The sequence below is a fragment of the Mirounga leonina genome, unplaced genomic scaffold, assembly GCF_011800145.1.
Source record: "Mirounga leonina isolate KUSES-001 unplaced genomic scaffold, KU_Mleo_1.0 Mir_366, whole genome shotgun sequence".
Lineage (NCBI taxonomy): Eukaryota > Metazoa > Chordata > Mammalia > Carnivora > Phocidae > Mirounga > Mirounga leonina.
In genome coordinates, this window is record NW_023270709.1 from 25,590,932 (window position 1) to 25,611,424 (window position 20,493).

The 20,493-nt window shown below is 42.1% G+C and overlaps 1 protein-coding gene across 2 annotated transcripts; it reads right to left on the reverse strand.

The window, feature by feature from the left end:
• Positions 1-2,369: 2,369 nt before the first annotated feature.
• On the reverse strand, positions 2,370-18,682 carry CUNH6orf62 (chromosome unknown C6orf62 homolog). 2 transcript variants are annotated; one of them, XM_034985786.1, is made up of 5 exons: positions 17,654-18,682; positions 13,893-14,069; positions 12,810-12,932; positions 7,980-8,114; positions 2,370-3,770 (listed from the first exon to the last, which is right to left on the reverse strand). In XM_034985786.1, exons 1-5 carry the CDS (start codon positions 17,693-17,695, stop codon positions 3,645-3,647), a joined length of 603 nt encoding a protein of 200 aa, XP_034841677.1. In that variant the 5' UTR covers positions 17,696-18,682; the 3' UTR covers positions 2,370-3,644. The 2 variants fall into 2 exon arrangements, with proteins under 2 accessions (XP_034841677.1, XP_034841676.1); XM_034985785.1 differs by lacking the exon at positions 17,654-18,682 and adding an exon at positions 16,283-17,643.
• Positions 18,683-20,493: the final 1,811 nt, after the last annotated feature.

A 20,493-nucleotide genomic window follows, 5' to 3' on the forward strand; every position in this document is an offset into this window, starting at 1 on the left:
TAGTTATTTTCTTTGGGGAAAATGACGAACCAAGTGGGACATAGGATGGGACTGTCTCCTTTTTTTTATTTTAAACCTCTTCAGTTTGTTTATAATCTTATATAGATACTTGGACGAAAAAAAACCTTAGCTGAAAGGGTTTCTGAAAACTTAGGTAAAGCAAAGAAGCCAGCAAGACCATTTTGAGATGAGATTACTTTAAAACTGAAGCCAGTATTAAGCTATGAGAGAGATAGGAAGCAACTTTAAATAAATTTGGAAACCCTATCCACAGTTAAATGCTGATTTTTCCTTTGCTTGTCATGCTGCTCTCTGCTCAGAGGGCAGAAGTAGACTTCCCAGGAGCAGTGAGCACACAGGGCGGGCACCCAGTTCTTAACTTCTAGTATTTCCCTCTATAAGGAACCCGGGCTTCTTGGAGAAAAATAGCTGATTTCAGGACTGGGAGGCTGGGATAGGGAAATTGACATTAACACATGTTGTGCTTGAAAGTAAGCCAAGTGTTCAAGAAAATGGTTTAAGAGGATGCAAACTGCAGCACTGAGAAAAAGAAATTGCTCAATCACGGATCACTGAGGTAGATAACGTGGCAGAGACAGGAGGGCTCCTCACGACAATGCTGCTCAATGTGGAGGGGAGGGGTAGATATTACCGGTTGGCAACTGTCACGTGGTTAGAGCAGGGGCGCCTGGGTGGCTCAGACGGTTAAGCGTCTGCCTTCGGCTCAGGTTGTGATCCCAGGGTCCTGAATCGAGCCCCCCCCGCTCCCCAGCAGGGAGCCTGCTTCTCCCTCTGCCTGCTGCTTTCCCTGCTTGTACACTCTGTGAAAAATAAAATCTTAAAAAAAAAAAAAAAAGATTGGTTACGGCAAAAATGAGAAATCATCAGCCGTGCTTCTGATAAAGAGCAGGGCATGTTCATGTTTCCCAGATTGCTTCTTAATTGCAAGGAGAAAAATTGTAACTATACAATGCAGAAACAGGACACCACCTTGACCAATCAAAATTAACATCAACCAAGAGCAAAGGGACAGTGCATTTCTGGATATTAACTGGAAAGAGTGAGGTCACTTGAATTGGGTACTGGCCAGAGTGCATAACCGCAAATTGAACCATGAAGAAACCTCGTTCAAATGCAAAATGAGGAACACTTTCTATTTTAAAACATTAAGCCTACTCTACAAAAATGTCAAGGTCAGGGGTGCCTGGGTGACTCAGCGGGTTAAGCATCTGCCTTCGGCTCAGGTTGTGATCCCAGAGTCTTGGGATCAAGTCCCACATCCGGCTCCTTGCTCAGCGGAGGGCTTGCTGCTCCCCTTGCTTGTGCTTTCAGTCTATCATCTTAAAAAGTCATCAAACAAAAGCCAGATTAGAGACTAGAGATTTGACAACTAAATGCAAGGGTCCTGTAGTGAATGGTAGGGGGATTAAAAAACACAGGATATTAGGATAGGACCTGAGAATATTAAGACAATTAACAGAACTGGAATATGGACGATAGATTAAGGTGTATCAGTGTTACATTTCCTGAATTTGTTAACTTTACTGTGGTTATGCAAGAATATCCTTGTACTTGGGACAAATGCTAAGTACTAGGGGGTAAGGAGTAAATATGTATGCATGATGTATGGACCAAAACTCTCAAATAGTTCAGAATAGATGTATAAATATATGTAGGAAAAGTGGGGAAAAAATGTGGCTAAGACATGGGTAAAGGTTATACAGGAGCTTTCTATTACAACTTTTCTAAATTTATCCTAAAATAAAAACTTAAAAACCAAGGGCTGCTAAAGTGCATGACTTAGTAACTACACAAGTATAATTCAATATAGAACAGTTAAGAGCTTGGATTCTACAGAGCCAGCCAGCCTGGTCTTAAATCCATCCCTGCTCTGGATGTGAGCTTGGGCAAGTTAACTAAACCTCTGTAGCTCTTTCCCCTCGTAAGACCAGAGTTTTGAACAGGGACTGCCCATGATAAACATTCACAGGCATTTGGTTCAAACAGATTCTAATTCTCAATTGATGAGAAAACATGTGAACACCTTTTGAAATAAAGAATATTTTTCTGAGGCACCTGGCTGGCTCAGTCAGTGAAGCCTGTGATTCTTGATCTTGGGGTTGTGAGTTCGAGCCCCACCTTGGGTGTGGAGCCTACAAAGTCTGTTTTTCTTTTCCATGAGGCAGGGAACAAGCCAACCTGCTCACTGTTAAAGCTGACAAAATGTCTTTGATTCCTATTCCTGAAATCACAAACGCATCTGCCATTTTTTGTCCTTCTGAATTGGCCGTTGAACTATGGACTGTAAAATAACCCCCAAGGTCGTAACACCTACCCATTGACTTGGGAAAAAAAGTTACCACATCAAGTTTTGTGTATTCACCTGAATAGTCAGGGAACTTTCACCTATTTTATTTAGGTTTTCATTTTTTCAAATTCCAACCAGAAGCTAAATACAATTGGAAACCAGTAAGCACTAAGTTTTACTCCAAAGGAGTAGGATCATTCAGATTTACTCCATAAAAGTATGCAACCCTTAAGCAAAGCTTTTCTTCATTAAAAAGAAAAAAAAAAACCAAAAACCTGTACAGTAGTCTTTCCTTATGTTCACTGCACAAAATGAGTTCTGCTTTTAGAGCTTTGACACTCAATGGTTTTTTAACAATTTTAGATACCAACTTTAGTAACTTTTCTCTACTCGAAAAAACCCTCATACGTTTTTCTTTAGGATGGTGTAGAAACCAGTATTTCTGCACCATTCACTGGATTTTCTTTCTTTGTAATAAAAATCTCTTTAAAACCAAAAAACAAAAACCAAAAAGGAAAGTCCTCTACCTATCATGGTTTCTGCAGCTATGAATGTATTTCTCAGTTTTATAGCTGCTTTAGCTACTTCAGACTCCTGATCTGCTTTAATGTGTATAAACTGTATCCACATTCAGCAGAATACTCTTATAACAGCAACTTGGGGAAAGAGATCTGGAAATAAAACACATACATTTATGAGTACCAGGAAACAAACATGGCCCAGTAAAACATGAGGCAAGAATGCCTACAATGAGATGCTTTTTTTTTTTTCCCATTTAAGATTTCTTTCCCGTGGTTGTGTATCTATGTATTTTTTTTTAAACAACCACTTCTGGTCATTAGAGTGAATCTGAGAGTGCTCCGGAACAACGGTGATTACAGCAAAGCTATTAAGTTTTTTTAAATGTTATTTATACCTTTTACATTCACTTCTCACCCTCCAAATACCGCTGACAGATGTCAAAGAGGCAAAAACCAGCACAAATGGAAAGACCATCAAAAATGAGTATCACCTTGTGCTTTCAGATACATTTAAGCATTTCAGTGAACAATAGTCCTTTCATTTCACATTTTTAGTAAGATGCTAATGCAGTGCAGCAAATATGCAAAGCATCTTCTTTCACACAGTCCGTGCAGAAGACACCTAATTTTTTTTAAGTTCTGAGACACAATTAAAAAAAAAAAAAAAAAAAAATCCAGGATGAACAAGTTTCAAAATGCATAGTGTTCTGTGCATGAGTCCATTTTCTTTAAACTCTGAAAGAATAAAGTGTAAGAAAACAAGAAAACCAATGCTGCTGCACTCTCTGATCTTGTCCATTTTGCCGGTCAGCACTCTACTCTGGCATGTAAGGATGGAGGTGGTCCTCTATGGTGCCAACTGCCCAGTGGGTAAGCTGCTCCTGTGGCAGGTAGAGGCAGATGCTGCATAACTTGAAGATCGTAGCTTTGTTTTTTGGAGTCTGAAAGGGAAATAATTTTAATAATCTTAATAAAGCCTTAACATAGCTGATCAACTGTCACATGAAGTCACTCTCCCACAACCGTATAAAGCACTTACAGACACAGTAACAAAGCATACAGAGTAAGGGAATAAATTATGGTCTGTACCCACAGGGACCTCAATCTAGTCAGGAAGACAAAACTTTGCCATATAAAATACAGAAAGAATAAACATGATTATAAACTAAATGTTTAGAGAATTTATTCAAAACAAAAAATTTAAGGTCCGGAAAGTCAACCATGACAACTTGCTAATGAAAAGTAAAGTTAAAGACATTTCACAGAGACAGATGATCTAAACAGAGGCATGAAGCTGTGGTCTGTATACAGAAAAGACAAGAAATGTCAGAGTAGAAGAGAAAAGGTAAGAAACAAGTAAAAAAGAAAAGACTGAAGCATAACCTTAGGGTAAAGGGCTGGAAGAAAGCAAAGGTATTACCATTATTATTAGTTTCACATCTGACTTATGGCAACACGTGCGAGGTGCCTTCACAGATCACCACTGCGAGTAAATGGAAGTTACCCCCTGACCCGCCTTCAAAGAACTACTTTTCACCACAGCACCTCTTAAAAAAGGGCAAAAGCAGTCTATATATGTGATGAACCTATACATTACGCATTTTTTTTTCATTTTCAATGTTACAACCTTTTATCATTTACCCAACAAAGAACATGCTCACAGAAGATGTCCTAGCCAGTAGAAGGTTGCATGTGGATTAGAATCCAGACTCCAGGAACATGCCTCTCTACCACTTGCCCATCCAAAATTATCATTTGGTCTAGCTCTTTTTGTACTTTTTTTTTTTTTTTTTTTTAAGATTTTATTCATTTATTTGACAGGGACAAAGCAAAAGAGGAAACACAACCAGGGGGAGTGGAAGAGGGAGAAGCAGGCTTCCCGCAGAGCAAGGAGCCCGATGTGGGCCTCGATCCCAGGACCCTGGGACAATGACCTGAGCTGAAGGCAAACACTTAACGACTGAGCCACCCAGGCGCCCCTCTTTTCATACATCTTATGTTTTGATAAAGGACACAAGATCTCTGCTAGATGATCAAGTTCCTTAGTTTCCTGATTTCCTCACCTATAAAACAGGAGTAATAAGATCTACAACTCACAGAATTTTTGGGAGGATTAAGTGAGCTCCTACTTGTAAAGCTCTTCCCACCTGGTATGTAACAGGCTCTGTGCTGGCCACTCTCCTATCAGTTCCCTCATTCTTCTATATAGCACAAATGTGGCCACAGATCTCCAGTTTATGAAGATCAAGAACAGAACCTGAAAGAAGGGGGACCTACGAGCACTGAAGACCAAATGCATCTACAATGAGGGTGACACCAGCCATCCCACTTTGCCCTGGGGATTGAGGTTTCTAGGACTTGGGACTTCAGTGCAAAAACCAGGCCATTCCAGACAGACTGACTGCTGGTCACCCTACCTACAACCCAAATTTATTAGTTTATGAGCCTACAATTCTCTCTTCCTTAAAAGATTGAAGCTATTTGCTTCAAAAGCACAGAAAACATCAACCTTGATATAAAACAGGAGACAACTTAATACTTATTTAACAAAGTAACTCCAAGTCACCAGTTATTTCTATATATTACTGATCTATATATTTGCAGGAAAATGAAATCTCTACATTAGTATATAGTCATTATTAAATCTTCTAAGACTAAAGGTCTGTTGTAGAATCCATAAAGTCAATAGCCTGCTATACAGTATTATCTCAATAAATTACTCAAAGTACACAAGTAGTTAAAAATGAAAAATAAGGCAACTTAAAAATATCCACCATAGGAGAGCTAAGGTAAAGAAGAAATGCAAAAGAAAACCCCCAAAACCCAACCAAGTCATGGGTTTTCTGTTTTATGAAATGCCTTCACTGAAATCAACGTTCTGTTAATCCCCACAGCTCATATTTGTACCTATAATACCATATTTACTTAGAACTTGCTTACAAGATACCAAGTCCACGTGTAATCTTGTCAAGTGGTTCTTCCGCTCCTTGAACACAACAGTATGATTCACCTTTTTATTTTTTACTACTTTGCAGACTCTAAGTAAAAATAAACCCATGCTCTAAAATGCAAAATTAGGGGCGCCTGGGTGGCTCAATCAGTGAAGTGTCTGCCTTCAGCTCAAGTCATGATCTCAGGGTCCTGGGATCGAGCCCCGCGTCGGGCTCCCTGCTCAGCAGGGAGTCCGTTTCTCCCTCTCCCTCTGCCTCTCCCGGTTCCTGCTCTCTCTCAAATAAATAAAATCTTAAAAAAAAAAAAAAAAATCAAAATGAGTATCGCAAATACTCTTCTAAAAGTCTTTACTTAAACTGCCTCCGCAGAAAGGCCCCCTCCGGTGTCACCATCAGAGTTCATACCCAACAGCTTACACATCCGCACCACTTCCTCTGAGCGCTCACCAACTGCATACTGTTCTGCCCTACTGCCTCCCCCATAATGGAGTAGAACTTCTGCCTTGTTCACAGTGTACAGTGCCTGGCACACAGCAAGTAGGCACTCCGTTGTTGAATGAATGGTAATTAAAATGCTACTCTTAATTTTTTTTTTTTTTTAATATTTTACTTATTTATTTGACAGAGAGAGACACAGTGAGAGGGAACACAAGCGGGGGGGTGGGGGAGGGAGAAGCGGGCTTCCCGCTGAGCAGGCAGCCCGACGCGGGGCTCGATCCCAGGACCCTGGGATCATGACCTGAGCCGAAGGCAGACGCTCAACGACTGAGCCACCCAGGCGCACCTAAAATTATTTTTAACAAGACATCTGTTATAAATTCCAAGTGAGGATATTCAGATTTAGGTTGATGAAAACAATGTTCTAGAGAATAAAAAATAATCTGGAATACCTGGATTGCTTAAATTGGAAGTGCTTATTTAGAACACATGTGGAGACTCTGAGAAACAAACTGAGGGTTCTAGAGGGGAGGGGGGTGGGGCGATGGGTTAGCCCGGTGATGGGTATTAAGGAGGGCACGTATTGCGTGGAGCACTGGGTGTTATACGCAAACAATGAATCATGGAACACTAAATAAATAAATAAATGTTAAAAAAAAGTAGTAGATACACAGGTTATATACCAATAACAACTCAATAAAGCTATAAAGTAAATAAATTAAAAAATAAGTAGAGGGTTTTTAAATATATCATTCTCAGTTTTGGTCTAATCTTGAGAAATTATATGTAAAATAATTTTTAAACTATGAACTATCAGATAAATTAATGAATTCGGAGGACTATTTTAGTGTTTAAAAAAAATAAAAAAATAAAGCACATGTGGATCTTTTAAATACAGATATACTTCACCCCTTTAGATTTTTATTTAAAAGGTCTAGGGCCAAAGCTTCTCAAAATATAATGTGTTACTACTCATCTAAGGATTTTGTTCCAAACATTGATTCTCTGACCGAGTAGGACTGGAGTAGCGCATAGATTCTACATATTTAAGGATCTGTTACCACCATCTTGTTGACCATACTTTACATTAGAAAAGCTCTATCAGAGCGTTTCTTTTTAAGATTTTTATTTTATTTATTTGCGACAGAGAGAATGACAGAGAGAGAGCACATGAGATGGGGGGAGGGTCAGAGGCAGAAGCAGGCTCCCTGCTGAGCAGAGAGCCTGATGCGGGACTCGATCCAGGGACTCCAGGATCATGACCTGAGCCGAAGGCAGTCGCTTAACCAACTGAGCCACCCAGGCGCCCCTATCAGAGCGTTTCTTAAACTCTACTGCCATTGGAATCATGACGTTTAAAAGCTCCCAGGTAGTTCTACTATGCAGCAAAATTTGGGAACCACTGTTCTAGGGTGAGGCCCAGGATAGCTGTTTGATTTTTTTTTTTATTTTTTAAAGATTTTATTTATTTATTCACAAGAGACAGAGACAGAAAGAGAGAGAAGCAGAGGGAGAAACAGGCTCCCAAGGAGCAGGGAGCCCGATGTGGGACTCGATCCCAGGACTCTGGGATCATGACCTGAGCCGAAGGCAGACGCTTAACCATCTGAGCCACCCAGGAGCCCTAGCTGTTTGATTTTTAAATAACTTCAAAAATAATGCAGTGTTGAAGTGGCAGAACAGAATTAACATAGATAGAAAATAGTCTAACAAATGAGCTTTTTAAATGAGCTGTTAAGTAGTTAAACAAACAAAGCTTACCTGCAAGTGCTGTCTGTCAATGAAGAGAAACACGGACTGGTTAGGATTGTTGACAACAATTCCAGTCTTGTCCTTGCGGCTCAGTACATGCAGAAACTGTTTTTCATAGTCACCGTGATGAAACTCAAATTTGGCCTACGGAAGAAATACATTTACATGTAACTACAAAGATGTTACCCTACCTGAAACATCTATTACATCTATATGCTGTCCAATATGGCAGCCAATCGTGCCTACTTAAATTTAATTCATTAAATGCAATTTAAAATTCACTTCTTCAGTAACTCTAGCCACATTTCAAATGCTCAATAATCCGATGTGGCCAGTGGCCACCATTCTGAACTGAGATATATTCCTTCATCACAGAAAGTTCTAGTGAACAGCACTCCATTATAGAATTTGACCTTCAAGAAAAACTTTGCATCAGAGTGACTTGATCTAATTCTCAATGATTTTAGGTCAAATTCTATAAAGCAAGATTTTCTTTCTTTTTTTTTGAGAGAGGGAGACAGAGTGTGCACATGGGGGGAGGGGGGAGGAGGAAGGGGGAAAGAGACAGAATATCTCAAGCAGACTCCCCGCTGCGCTGAGTCCAATCTCAAGACCCTTAGATGATGACATGAGCTGAAATAGTCAGACAATTAGCCGACGGAGCCACAGATGCCTCTAAAACGAGACTTTTCAAACCTATTTTGCTCAAGACTCCCAACTTAGTACTTTTAATTAAGCCCAATGACATCTCCCTCCTTTCTATTTACAAAGAATACCCACTACGGATGGCTTTTGCAAAGAAATATATTCCAATCTTAGCTGCACATCTCACTACTTATGCAACCTTGTACATATCCCTTAACTCTTCTAAACTTCACCTTCCTCTCCTGTAAAATAAATGGGTTCTAACAATCAAAACAGTTAATGAAATGAAACAGTGGGGCTTTAAAGTCCACACCTGAAATATAGTTCCAGTCCTCACACAGATGGGCTTGAGGATATATGAACCCCTCAAAAATTTTTAAAATGTTATGCACATTTTTCAGATTAAAAAAATTTTAAGTTATGGAAGAACTATTACCAAATCAGGACAGTCTTTTACTCTTTTAACATGAGGAAGATCAACTCTATCCTCCCACAAAATGTCTGCGGAGACCAAATGCTGGGTGAAATGACTAGGCTAATGGAGAATTCAAGAAACGGAAATCTTAAAAAATCTCTTATTTAGGGCGCCTGGGTGGCTCAGTTGGTTAAGCGACTGCCTTCGGCTCAGGTCATGATCCTGGAGTCCCGGGATCGAGTCCCACATCGGGCTCCCTGCTCGGCAGGGAGTCTGCTTCTCCCTCTGACCCTCCCCCCTCTCATGTGCTCTCTCTCTCTCATTCTCTCTGTCTCAAATAAATAAATAAAATCTTTAAAAAAAAAAAAAAAAAAATCTCTTATTTAGATAATGTTGAATTATTAAAAAAAATAAAAGACTGTTAGTCCATTTGATTCAGTTTTTATTCTCTCATTATGTCAAAGACTATAGGAAATACTAACATGGAAAAATCATCAGTTCCTGCCATCTAGAATTTTAGCACCCAGCTTTTCTTTCAAGCTGTAAGATACCCTATCCCTACAAACGATTGTGTAAATATGATATTCAATTGTACCTCTGCACAAATTCAAATATTTACTGAACTCTTAATATATGAAAAGAATGTCATTAAATACCAAAAAATATGAATAAGGTTATCCCACCCTTAAGGGGCTCTTATACTGCCCAAAAGGGCAAAGCACATGCAAATATAAAACCTAACTTGCTTCAGATCTTTCCTAGAATAAGATGTCGTTATTTGTAAAACCCTAAAATGGGTTATCTTCAAAGTCCATGTGAAGAAGGGAGAAAACTAACACAGTAGGCACTGTGGGCAGTATTAGCAGGTGATTTTTGACTGGGCCTTCAAAGAGGACAGTAATTTTCCCTGGGGAAAGCACTCAGAAAAGGTAACCTGGGAAATGCCATCCCTGGAACAAGACCGACATAAACACGTGTCAAAAATCAGACTACTGCCTGGGACACCCGGGTGGCTCTGTCGGTTAAGCATCTGACTTCCGCGCAGATCATGATCTCAGGGTCCTGGGATCGAGCCCCGACGTCCGGCTCTGCTCTGTGCTCATCAGTGAATCTACTGGTCCCTCACTCTCTGCCCCTGGCTCCTGCTCATGCACTGTCTCCCTAGTGAATATACAAAGGTTTGGGAAGGAACAGTCCACACCAAAAAGAAAACTCTAATTAAAGCAGCATGAAAGCAATGCCCAGAAGTAACAAAATATTTGAATAGTGTGATAAAAACTGCCCTGCAGCAAGAGCATTTAGGGATAAAGAGGAAATAAGAGATATTTTAATAGCACCTCTCAGTACTCCATAATACTCTGACTATAGCAGGAATTCGTTATTGAAACAACCTTTACGATGGTTCCTACTAAATCTCATTACTATCTAGATCTTCAAGTGCTTCAAGACAAGAAAAAAAAAGGTTTTCAAGTTAAAGTTGACCTTTCCTTTTCTCATTTGCCTTAAGAACTAAGTTATTTATATTTAAGGCTTCTCATTCAGGATCAGGATACTCATTTATTTTAAATTACCGGGGAAGTAAATTCATCTTTACACTGAACTTGTTTCCTGTAGTTGAACTCTAAAATTACACGACATTACCTCTATCCTACACAGTGCTTATATTCAGTCCATAATTTAAGGTTTTCATAGTACAGGGCACTTCCCACAGTACAGAGTAGCAAATTAAAAGCATAAACTTTACAGGATTTATGTCTTGACTGCCACTTAACTACATGATCTTGTGCTGTTTACCTAATCTCTAAGTGCCTCAGTTTCTTCCTTTGGAAAAGGAGGTTCTTATCTGCATAGTTCTTATAAGGATGAAGACTAAATGTATATAAAGTATTCAGGACACAGTCTAGCACAGTCAACACTCAATAAACAGCCATGATTCAAAAAGTAGGACTTAACTTGAGACAAGACTATTTTAACAACAACTATTCCAAATAATGTCTCAGATAGAAAGATACAGTATTAGAAATTTTAAAAGGGGCGCCTGGGTGGCTCAGTCGTTGGGCATCTGCCTTCGGTTCCGGGATCTAGCCCCGCATCGGGCTCCCTGCTCAGCGGGAAGCCTGCTTCTCCCTTCCCCACCCCCCCTGCTTGTGTTCCCTCTCTCGCTGGGTCTCTGTCAAATAAATAAATAAAATCTTAAAAAAAGAAAAAAAAGAAAGACATTAAATAAAATATGAATAATGCACCAAATTTTTTTCAATGGAAATTGCTGAATTAAAAAAATAATAAAGGGCGCCTGGGTGGCTCAGTTGGTTAAGCGACTGCCTTCGGCTCAGGTCATGATCCTGGAGTCCTGGGATCGAGTCCCGCATCGGGCTCCTGGCTCGGCGGGGAGCCTGCTTCTCCCTCTGACCCTATCCCCTCTCATGCTGTTTCTCTCTCTCTCTCTCAAATAAATAAATAAAATCTTTAAAAAAATAAAATAAATAAAAAATAAAAAAATAATAAAAATCCTAAGAGTGCCTCTCAGTTGAGGTGCAAGACCTGCTCTGATAAACATGCCTTACCATTCCTGTCTTCCTGCTTTTTATATCCAACTTCTATTCTCCAACAAGTTCATGTGAATCAGATATTGTCCACTGAAGACACACATAAATACAGAATACTTTTACCTTTCTTTAGGCTATAGGTTATCTTTAGAACTTATTTCTGTCAAGTGAATCTTAGAAAAAGGAATAATAATTTGAGCTGATGGGTAGGAACATTACCATGGGGACAGGGGGAGTATACCAACTTGTCTATCATACACAAAAGCACCATAAAGATGGTTCATAGTAATGGATGAATGCAAATTTTTTCAATGATAACTCTGTATTTCTAAACAATCAGCCTAAAATAGGCATTCTAATATGTAGTTCAGCATGCTTAAAATGAGTCTTTAAATGTCTTTATTTAGGTTTCTGATTGTGAACAAAAGTATGATCATTGTAGAGTTATGAAATGTGTGTACATACACTCACACACACACACACAGTTAGCTACCTGACCTAGAACTAACCATAACTAACATTTTGGTGGATATTATTGTACTTTCTCTTATGCATATGAAAGTATTATAAATAAAATTAGGATCATTGACACTTGGGCAAATGCTCTTAAAAACTGGAAATTATCTAGTACCTCAGGTGACAAGTCCAAAGTTAGCACAGTGTCGAGGAAGAGTACTGAAGAACCACTACCAGATTAACTTATCTCCTGTATAGTTTTATACACAAATCTATTTTTGGAAAATTATTTTTTTTAAAAGACTATTTCACTGAGAGAGAGAGAGGGAGGGAGAATGAGTAGAGGAGGGGCAGGAGGGGAGGGAGCAGCAGATGCTGAACCGACTGAGCCACCCAGGCGCCCCTGGGAAAGGGTTTCTGAACGCATTTCGCATTTCTTAGATCAGACTCGTTAGAGAGCCCGATGGTGCAGGGGAGAGATCTTCTCAAGACAAGTTCATTCATAGGCCCTTCGACAAATCAACACACATCTACCCTGAAAGGTTTTCTCTGGCCATTATTTTAAAGACACACTGAGGTAGTTAGGACTACCTCATTCTCAAGAGATTCTGTCACCCAAACGCTTTCTCCTCTTGTATCACAATATTCAAACAGATGGGAGCAACTTATGAAGTAATAAAACCGATTAGAGTAATGCATATTCCCCAAAATTTTCTTAAGTTAGGCCGTATTCCAGTTTTTACTCACTCAGCGCACACCACACTTAGAATAAAATACCTGAACAGGCCTAAAAGGCTCATCAGATTCCTTCCACCTAGAAAACAGGAGACAGACAATTTTCTCAATATCATTCCGAGGCCAAAGAATGAAATCCATCTCCTGAGTACAGCCAATTACATCCTATAAAAGGATTAAAAAAAAAAATTACTTTCAGAGAAACAAAGCTGTAACAAGGTATGTCACAAATTATAGGTTTGATTATAGAAACATTTCACAATACAAAAGGTCCACTATGTATCATCTTATATACCGAGAGGTAATAGGACTGTATATAATCTGAATACCTCATGGCCTAATTCTAATTTTTATCTTGTAGAGTCCACCTACAGCCACCCAGTCCAGTGTTGCTCACACCAAGACCTAAATTAATCAGCACATGGTGAAGACTCCAACTGAAGCTGATTTTTTTTTCTTGTGAAGTCCCTGTATTTTTATTTCCATTCTTCAAAATCAGAATCTAGTTAACATTTAAGCAAAGGTGTCTTGAAACTTCTAATATTACTCACATTCTTATTACAGCTGAAGTGCTATTTTTATTATATACTTACAGAAAACTGTTTTTTCCATTCTCGTTCCTTATCACAGTCCAATGTATTAATTTTCAAAGGCCAATAAACCTTTTTCAGACCAGTACATGGTTCTCTCTAGCCTTCCCCAACCCCAGTAATTATGAGGATGTCTTCAAGTATGTTCATTTTAAATTTCAGTTGAGTTACAGAAGTTTAGAAGGTTGGGAATAATAATTCCTTCTACTTTAAGTTCCTTATTTATAAGGAGCATGATGTTAGTTCTCACCCCAAAAAGAAAAATCTAATGAACAGTAATATAAAACATTATTCCCAGCAATAATACACACCATTATCAGCATAATACCACAGAGGAAAAGTTATCCATGTTTTATCTGAACTTAAAAAAAAAAAAGATTTTAGACCTGAGCTGAAGGCAGCTGCGTAACAGACTGAGCCACCCAGGCGCCCCTGAAGTCAACTCGTGACCACAGTAACTACCCATACTTAGCGGGGAAAATGCAAGTTTAACTCACAAAAACTTACCAAATCAAGACCGAAAAACAGAACTTACCCTTCTCATAGACTGGTATCGAGGAGCATGGAGCTGTACCACATCCTTCTGTAAAAGCTCTATGGAACTTTCCAAGGAATAGCTGGAATCTCGCACACCTTTCAGGATATTTTCTTCGTAATTATTTGTCATAACTGGTATAACCTCAGACACTTCAAAAAGTGCTGATTTTTTCTTCTAAAAGCAAAAAAAAAAAAAAAAAGGTCTATTAACCCACCAGTAGCACATTGTCTTTTAACACCCAGTTCATATTACAATGTCATGTACCTTTACTCTAACTCAGCAAAATTATTAACTCAGGTAATTTTTGTACTGATTTTCAAATAGGTGGATCCTTCTGTTATTTCCCCAAGCCCCATTACCCCAGCCACACACAAACAGGCTATTATCAGACTGTTTTACTGCATGGTTTTATAGTATCATGGTATCCATAACAGGTAACTTATTTTAAACAGTATTTCTTAAACACTGAGAAACAAACACTAGACATACCTAATGTTTAAAAAAAAAAAGTGGTTTACTCTTGATATATTTTCATTTAACTGATTCTACATACAGCTAAATTAAAATCTCAGCAGTTTAAAAACAAAGCTGTACAAATTAACATTTTTTTAACTCCTTAAAGGGGTTAAGTTCCATTACTCCTTTTAGATATAACAACTGTCAATATATGAAACAAGAAAAAAAAAAAAGTCTACCAAGTTGAGTTTCAAATTTAGTTGTGACCAAGTGCTCATCAATTTAGGATATAAAACTCATGAACCTACTCAGGACAATTGCCTGCATACTGTCCATTCCTAAGAGTAACAATGGGGTTTTATGGTGTTAAAGAACTAGATGGTACAACTTGGGGCATCTCATATATTAAATACCAAAAACTCATCTTACCACCTGTATCTTGTATTTCTAGTGATCTTACATTATAATATCCTCAGTTAAAATCTGATCGTATCAATTCTGCAGTCAACATATTAACAAGACAGAATGGAGAAGTAAATCCCGGGTACTACCCAATCTTGGGATAATCACTTCAAAACAAACCACTTTACAATGCTAAACTAGAGCTGCTAAGAGCATTCTTAAACACAGGCATACCTTGGAGATATCGCAGGTTCAGTTCCAGACCACAGCAATAAAGCAAGTATCACGGGGAGTTGAATTGATTTTTTGGTTTCCCAGTGCATATAAAAAGTATGTTTACACTACACTATAATCTATTAAGTGTGCAATAAGCATTTAGGTCCAAAAAAACAATCTACATATCTTAATTGAAAAATAACGCTAAAAAATGTTAACCATCATATGATTTCAGTAACTTGTAGTAACTGATCATAGGTCACCGTAACAAATACATTAATAAAAAAGCCTAAAACATTTCAAGAATTAACAAAATGTGGCAGAGAGACATAAAGTGAGCAAATGCTGTTGGAAAATGATGCTGATGGACCAAGTCAACCCAGGGTTGCCACAAACCTTCCATTCGTAAAAACCAAAATTATCCACAAAACACAATAAAGTGAAGCCCAATAAAACTGAGGAATGCCTGTACTAATAAACTTTCATAAGAGTTAAGAATGGGATAAATACTCGGGAAACTTCCGAACATGAAGTACATACCACACTAAGAATATACTTCTAATTTGAAAGTAGCTCACAACTTAGTTGCAAAAATCAAAGTAGTATTTCCTTATACTCATAACCTAATCTCATGTCAAACAAATTTAAAAATACTGCTTTTATCATGTTCTCCTTGACTACTCAACAACTCCTTATTTGCTATTTAACTGTGAAACGAATCCTGATTATGTTCGCCAGCCACCTCAATGTTTAAATTTCCTCTTCAGGTCCTTTTGAATTTTAATAAATTGCACTTCCAAACACAAATTAACCATTTCAGTATGTAACTGTTCCTAAAAATTAAAGTGTACTGTATTTCATCAAATGTACCACGAGAAAAGGTACCTTTAGCATGAAGTTGAACAGACTATTTACTTTTAGCATATAAACATTGATTCTAATTCACCACTTTCAACTATCCCACTTTAGATAATGTTTAAATTCAGCTATAATGTTCTTATGTAACTCCACATAAATGAAATTTCTTGTGAAACATAAGTGAGAGTTTTACAATGTTGCTCACCCCAGGTTACCTAAAAAAGGACCCTACCGAGCTTTAGATCATTTCCAACCCAAGGAGTACCCAAGCCTTCCATTCTTAGTTACACCGCAACTACACATGCAGAGAACTACCCGGGAGGGTTCAGGTTAAAGCATACACGTAGATTTTTGTCAACCACTCTTTAAACTAATATACAGTTATTTACGGGTAACAAACAATATACACTTACAAAAATCACTTGTGCTAATTCACATTAAGAATTTTAAATTACCTTCTCCTTGAATACAAAGGCAATATACATCTTGAAGTCAAACTGGTCAGCTAGAGATTCTTTTTTCTTTCTAAGCTGAGCACGTAGTCTGTTCAGAGCTTGTTTCTTCCGGGAGTTTGGGTCCCCCATTTTGAAATACAGGTGGTACTAAAGCCTTTGGAAATTGTCACTAAACTATGGGCACTTTTTCTTAAGACTCAAGTACAACAGAAACAAGTCATTTTTTTCCTGCTAATATGATTGAATAGCTAAAATCACGACTGTAACCCAAAAACTGCACCTTCTGGCGATATTAGCAGACTGTCATATTACAGGGTCAAGAAACAAAAGCTGCTGTCCAGTCATGTTTGGACAATAACGTTAGGGGTTATGGGAAAAAGGAAGGGGAGGAAGGAAGGAAAGAAAGAGAGGAGAAAATACTTGGAACTAACTTTTTGGAAAACACATCTGGCTTAAATGCCAAAATAAAGGCTTTGGCGGGGAATGAAAAGCCTATTATCGGGATTTAGGTGTGCAATGAAACACAGCTGACACCAGTCCAATCCTTAAAATCCATCCGGATTTTCCCCCCTCTTTAGAGAAGGGATTATGAGAACGAACGGGGAAGGGGAAGTGTGATGATCCCTGCTTTCCAAATACCAAAATAAAAAAAAAAAAAAGAATCACAAAGAAAAAGGGAGAAAGAAAACCCCCCCAACCCCCCCCAACACCAAAACAGGGTAGGTGAATGAAACCGAAATATCCAATTGGATTTTACCCAGCCAGACCCATGGCTGTAGTACCTAATTAATTCTTAAGTTATCTCAGATTTCGCTATTGCTATGTATTGTCAGTGCTTGTTATTGATTACACTTGGTGGTGAGCAAAGAGAAAAGTGCAAAATCGGCAGAGCAGGAAGGGGAGAGGTACAGGGCTTCCCTGCAATCAACTACAGTGTATACCGGGGGCGGACAGCTGTTGCCCAAAGGAGCCATGAGAAAAAACAGCGGAGTCATTTCCAACTTCCCCATCACCCACATTTTCACCCCCAGGCGGCTGCTAACGCTGCTGCCATGGAAAATCATGATGGCAGAGAGAAAGGGGGTATATAATACGATATAATTATTCTTCCGGCCCTGTGGTTAGACCTGATTAATGCCCGGGATCCCAACACCCCCAGCCCTGCGGTGAGTCCTACATTCCCCGAGGGAGCCTTCCCTAGGAATCTGCCCCCGTTCCAGATCGTGGGCAGCGCGACTTATCTTCCTGCGAGCATTGCTGAGGCAAAGGTGGCGGGCTCTGCTCCCAGACCCCAGGCGGTGCCCAGGGACCACCTGCCTTCCACCCCCCAGGTCCCACCCCCACCCTTTGCCTTCAGCGGCAGCGACTCACTCGCACCACGGGAGACACAGGATCACTCAGGTTTTCACTCATTTCATCGTGGAAACAATTCCCGCCCGGGTAGAGTAGGCGGGAGAGGGTAAATGGGAAGGATCAGTGGGGAAAAAGAAAATAGTTGTGTTACTATTAATTACTTTTTGGAAGTATGCCCAGCCCCCCCCCCCCCCCAAAAAAAAAACCCTGAAGTTCCCGGATTAGCTCGCTCGCTCTCTCACGTTGAACAGACCATGTTTCCCGAGTTCGGACAGTTTAGGGTGGGGTCCTCAGTTTGCTTCCCGAGGGGGCAGGGGTGGAACTGAGGCAGCTGGGGCGGGCGCGGGTGACGGGGCAATCCCCTCCCTGTCCCCGCGGAGACCGGGACTCACTGACCGACTCTCGGGCGGGGTTCGGGCCCTCTAGCCGCAGCCTGCGGGCGGAGCGGTGGCGGCGGCAGAAGAGGCGGCGGCGGGGGCGCTGCTCGCGGCACGGGCAGGAGCCATGTCAAGAGAAAACCACCAGCCAACTGAGCCCCTCCATCCCCGCTGCAGTGCGCACTGTGACCGGGCCGCCCGCGCTGCTGCCGCCGCTCAGCCCCCACCTGGGACCCATAGTCTGGCTCGGCGCCCCGGGCGGCGGCGGAGGGAAGGACGCGGAGGCGGCGGCGGAGGCGAGAGAGAGGAGAAACGAGGTGGAAAGAGGGGTAGGGCTGGTTCTGGCGGCGGAGGGGGAGGGGAGGAAGGGGAGGGGAGCCCTGCGCTAAGGGTCTGTCGGCGAAGCAAACCCCCCAAAAGAAAGTTATTTCAGCTCAAGCATCGGCTCTCGAGTCTGTCTTCCCCCCGCGGGCGGGTCCCGGCGCTCGGCAAGGAAGCTCGAGGAGACCCGGAGGGGGGAGGCCGAAGCGCAGCGTGAGCGTCCGCGGTGGCACAGCCTCGTTGCCCCCAACCGCTGGCTGCGGAAACGGCGGCGGCCTCGGGCGCCTCCCGGGTCCGGGGCAGAGTCGCGTTTGGGAAGGGAAGCGAGAACAAACAACTTAAGATGGCAGCGACGGCCGCTGCGTCACACGCCCCTCCGCGGCACCGCCCAGAACGCTCTGCGGCTGCGCACCGCGCGGGCCGCCACCATCTGCGCCGAGCGAGGGGGGGGGCTGGAGGCGGAAAGTGCTTTGCGCCAGTCAAGCAGAGAGGAAAGACGGGCAGGGCGAGAGGCCGTGAGGAAGCTCTGAGAAGGGGGAGTCTTTGAATTTAGACTTCTTAGCTGATATTCCCGCCTCAGAGGGGAGTTCGCGGCTAGAGACGCCCCTCTCGAGCAGTATGGAGCTCCCACGGGGCGGGGCAAGGGGCAACCCGTACCCCCGCCGCCCCCTCCGTCAGGAAGTCCCAGCTCCTGAGTTGGCTCCTCGCCCCTCCCCCCGCCGTCGTCATAAGGCCACGCCCTCCTCGCTCCCGGACAAAGCACCCGGATGGAGTCGCTCTTCCGGGGTCTGGGCCAGCCCCTCCGATAGGTCTGGCCCGAGCCGGGGGGCGGAGCGGAGGCGAAGGCGGGGGCGGGGCGAGCGGGGCGGGGGCGGGGCGAGCGGGGCGGGGGCGGGGCGAGCGGGGCGACGGAGGGCGAGGGAAGTGTGTGTTGGAAGGCCGGGGAGAGCGCCGGGTCGCCTCCCTGCGCTTGAATTCTAACCGACCGCAGGGTCTTGCAGCCACAGGCGCACTGGGGCCTCCGTGCCTGCAGGGTCAGCAGCGCGCCGCTGCGGGGAGACTCTTGCGCCGGCCCCACGCGGCTCCGTCCCCACCTCGCCACGCGCGCCGGCACGGGCGGCGGGCCGCCGGCTCCGGGGAAGGTCAAAGACGCCGCGGGGGCGAGCGTGGCCGCCCCGCGACCTCGTCCCCGCGTCCGGAGTCGGGTGCTGTCGGGCCCCGCCAGGACCTCGGGGCCGACCCCCGGTGGGTCCACCCCTCAGCGAGATGGGAGGAGGGTACTGCTGCACGTTTGCTGCTCGCTGAATCCCACGTCCTTGGCTCGCAGGACCGCTGATGTGCTGACGACGCGGTTCCGTGTCAGAGCAGCGAAGGTCAATACTTGCCGGAAGCGAAGCTGTGCTCCTTCATGAACCAACTGCTCACCGTGGTGAGATGTGCGGTGCGTCCTCAAATTACCGCCCTTCACTTGGGAAAACCAACGCAGATTACCTGCAGTAACCTTTTTTTTCCACTCGGGAGCCACCCTTCCATATCAATTCTTGTCCAAAACTGAAGGATGAAATTCCCGCGGTTTCCAAATTATTGCTAACCTTGAAAAGATGAAGGTAACATTTTGCTAGTGCTTCCCTGATCGATTTTCGCAATCGCGCACTAACGATAATTGGAGATGATCACAACTGAAGATTTAGGGTAGTTTGTAACATTTGGGTTACCAAAAAAAGGTATTTAAAAAGTTGACACTGGTTCTTGTCTTTTTTTTCCTACCACCAATATTTGTTTTTGTTACAGCAGATTACAAATTCTCATCAGTATAAATATATATAACTTACGTTTGCTTGTAAGACCAACGTTCAAAAGTAAAGATGAGATGGGGTCTCTAGTTGTTACCAGAGGTCCAGTGGCTGCAACTGGCACGAGGATGTTCTGTTCTTCACAAGTCGGGGGATGGACACACACACAGCTAATAAAACTAGAATCTCCATCCCCACAAAAACTTGCGGGGACAAACCTAAAGGGCAAAACAAAACCTACCAAGACTCACATGACAAACCAACAGTAATCTGCGCTCCAGTCTATGGCTATGATCGTCATTGTCACCTTAGTGTCAAAACAAAGTAGAGGATTAACAGAAGGAAACTGCAGCTGTACATAAAAGAA

Bases quoted from the DNA above. Each gene is read 5' to 3' on its own strand.
- CUNH6orf62 (XM_034985785.1), bottom strand. From the start codon at position 16,411: ATGGGGGACCCAAACTCCCGGAAGAAACAAGCTCTGAACAGACTACGT. The intron at 14,070-16,282 runs GTAATTTAAAAT...TTTTGCTTTTAG, and splicing joins CCTTTGTATTCAAGGAGAAG to AAGAAAAAATCAGCACTTTT. The intron at 3,771-7,979 runs GTAAGCTTTGTT...TTTCCCTTTCAG, and splicing joins TTGACAGACAGCACTTGCAG to ACTCCAAAAAACAAAGCTAC.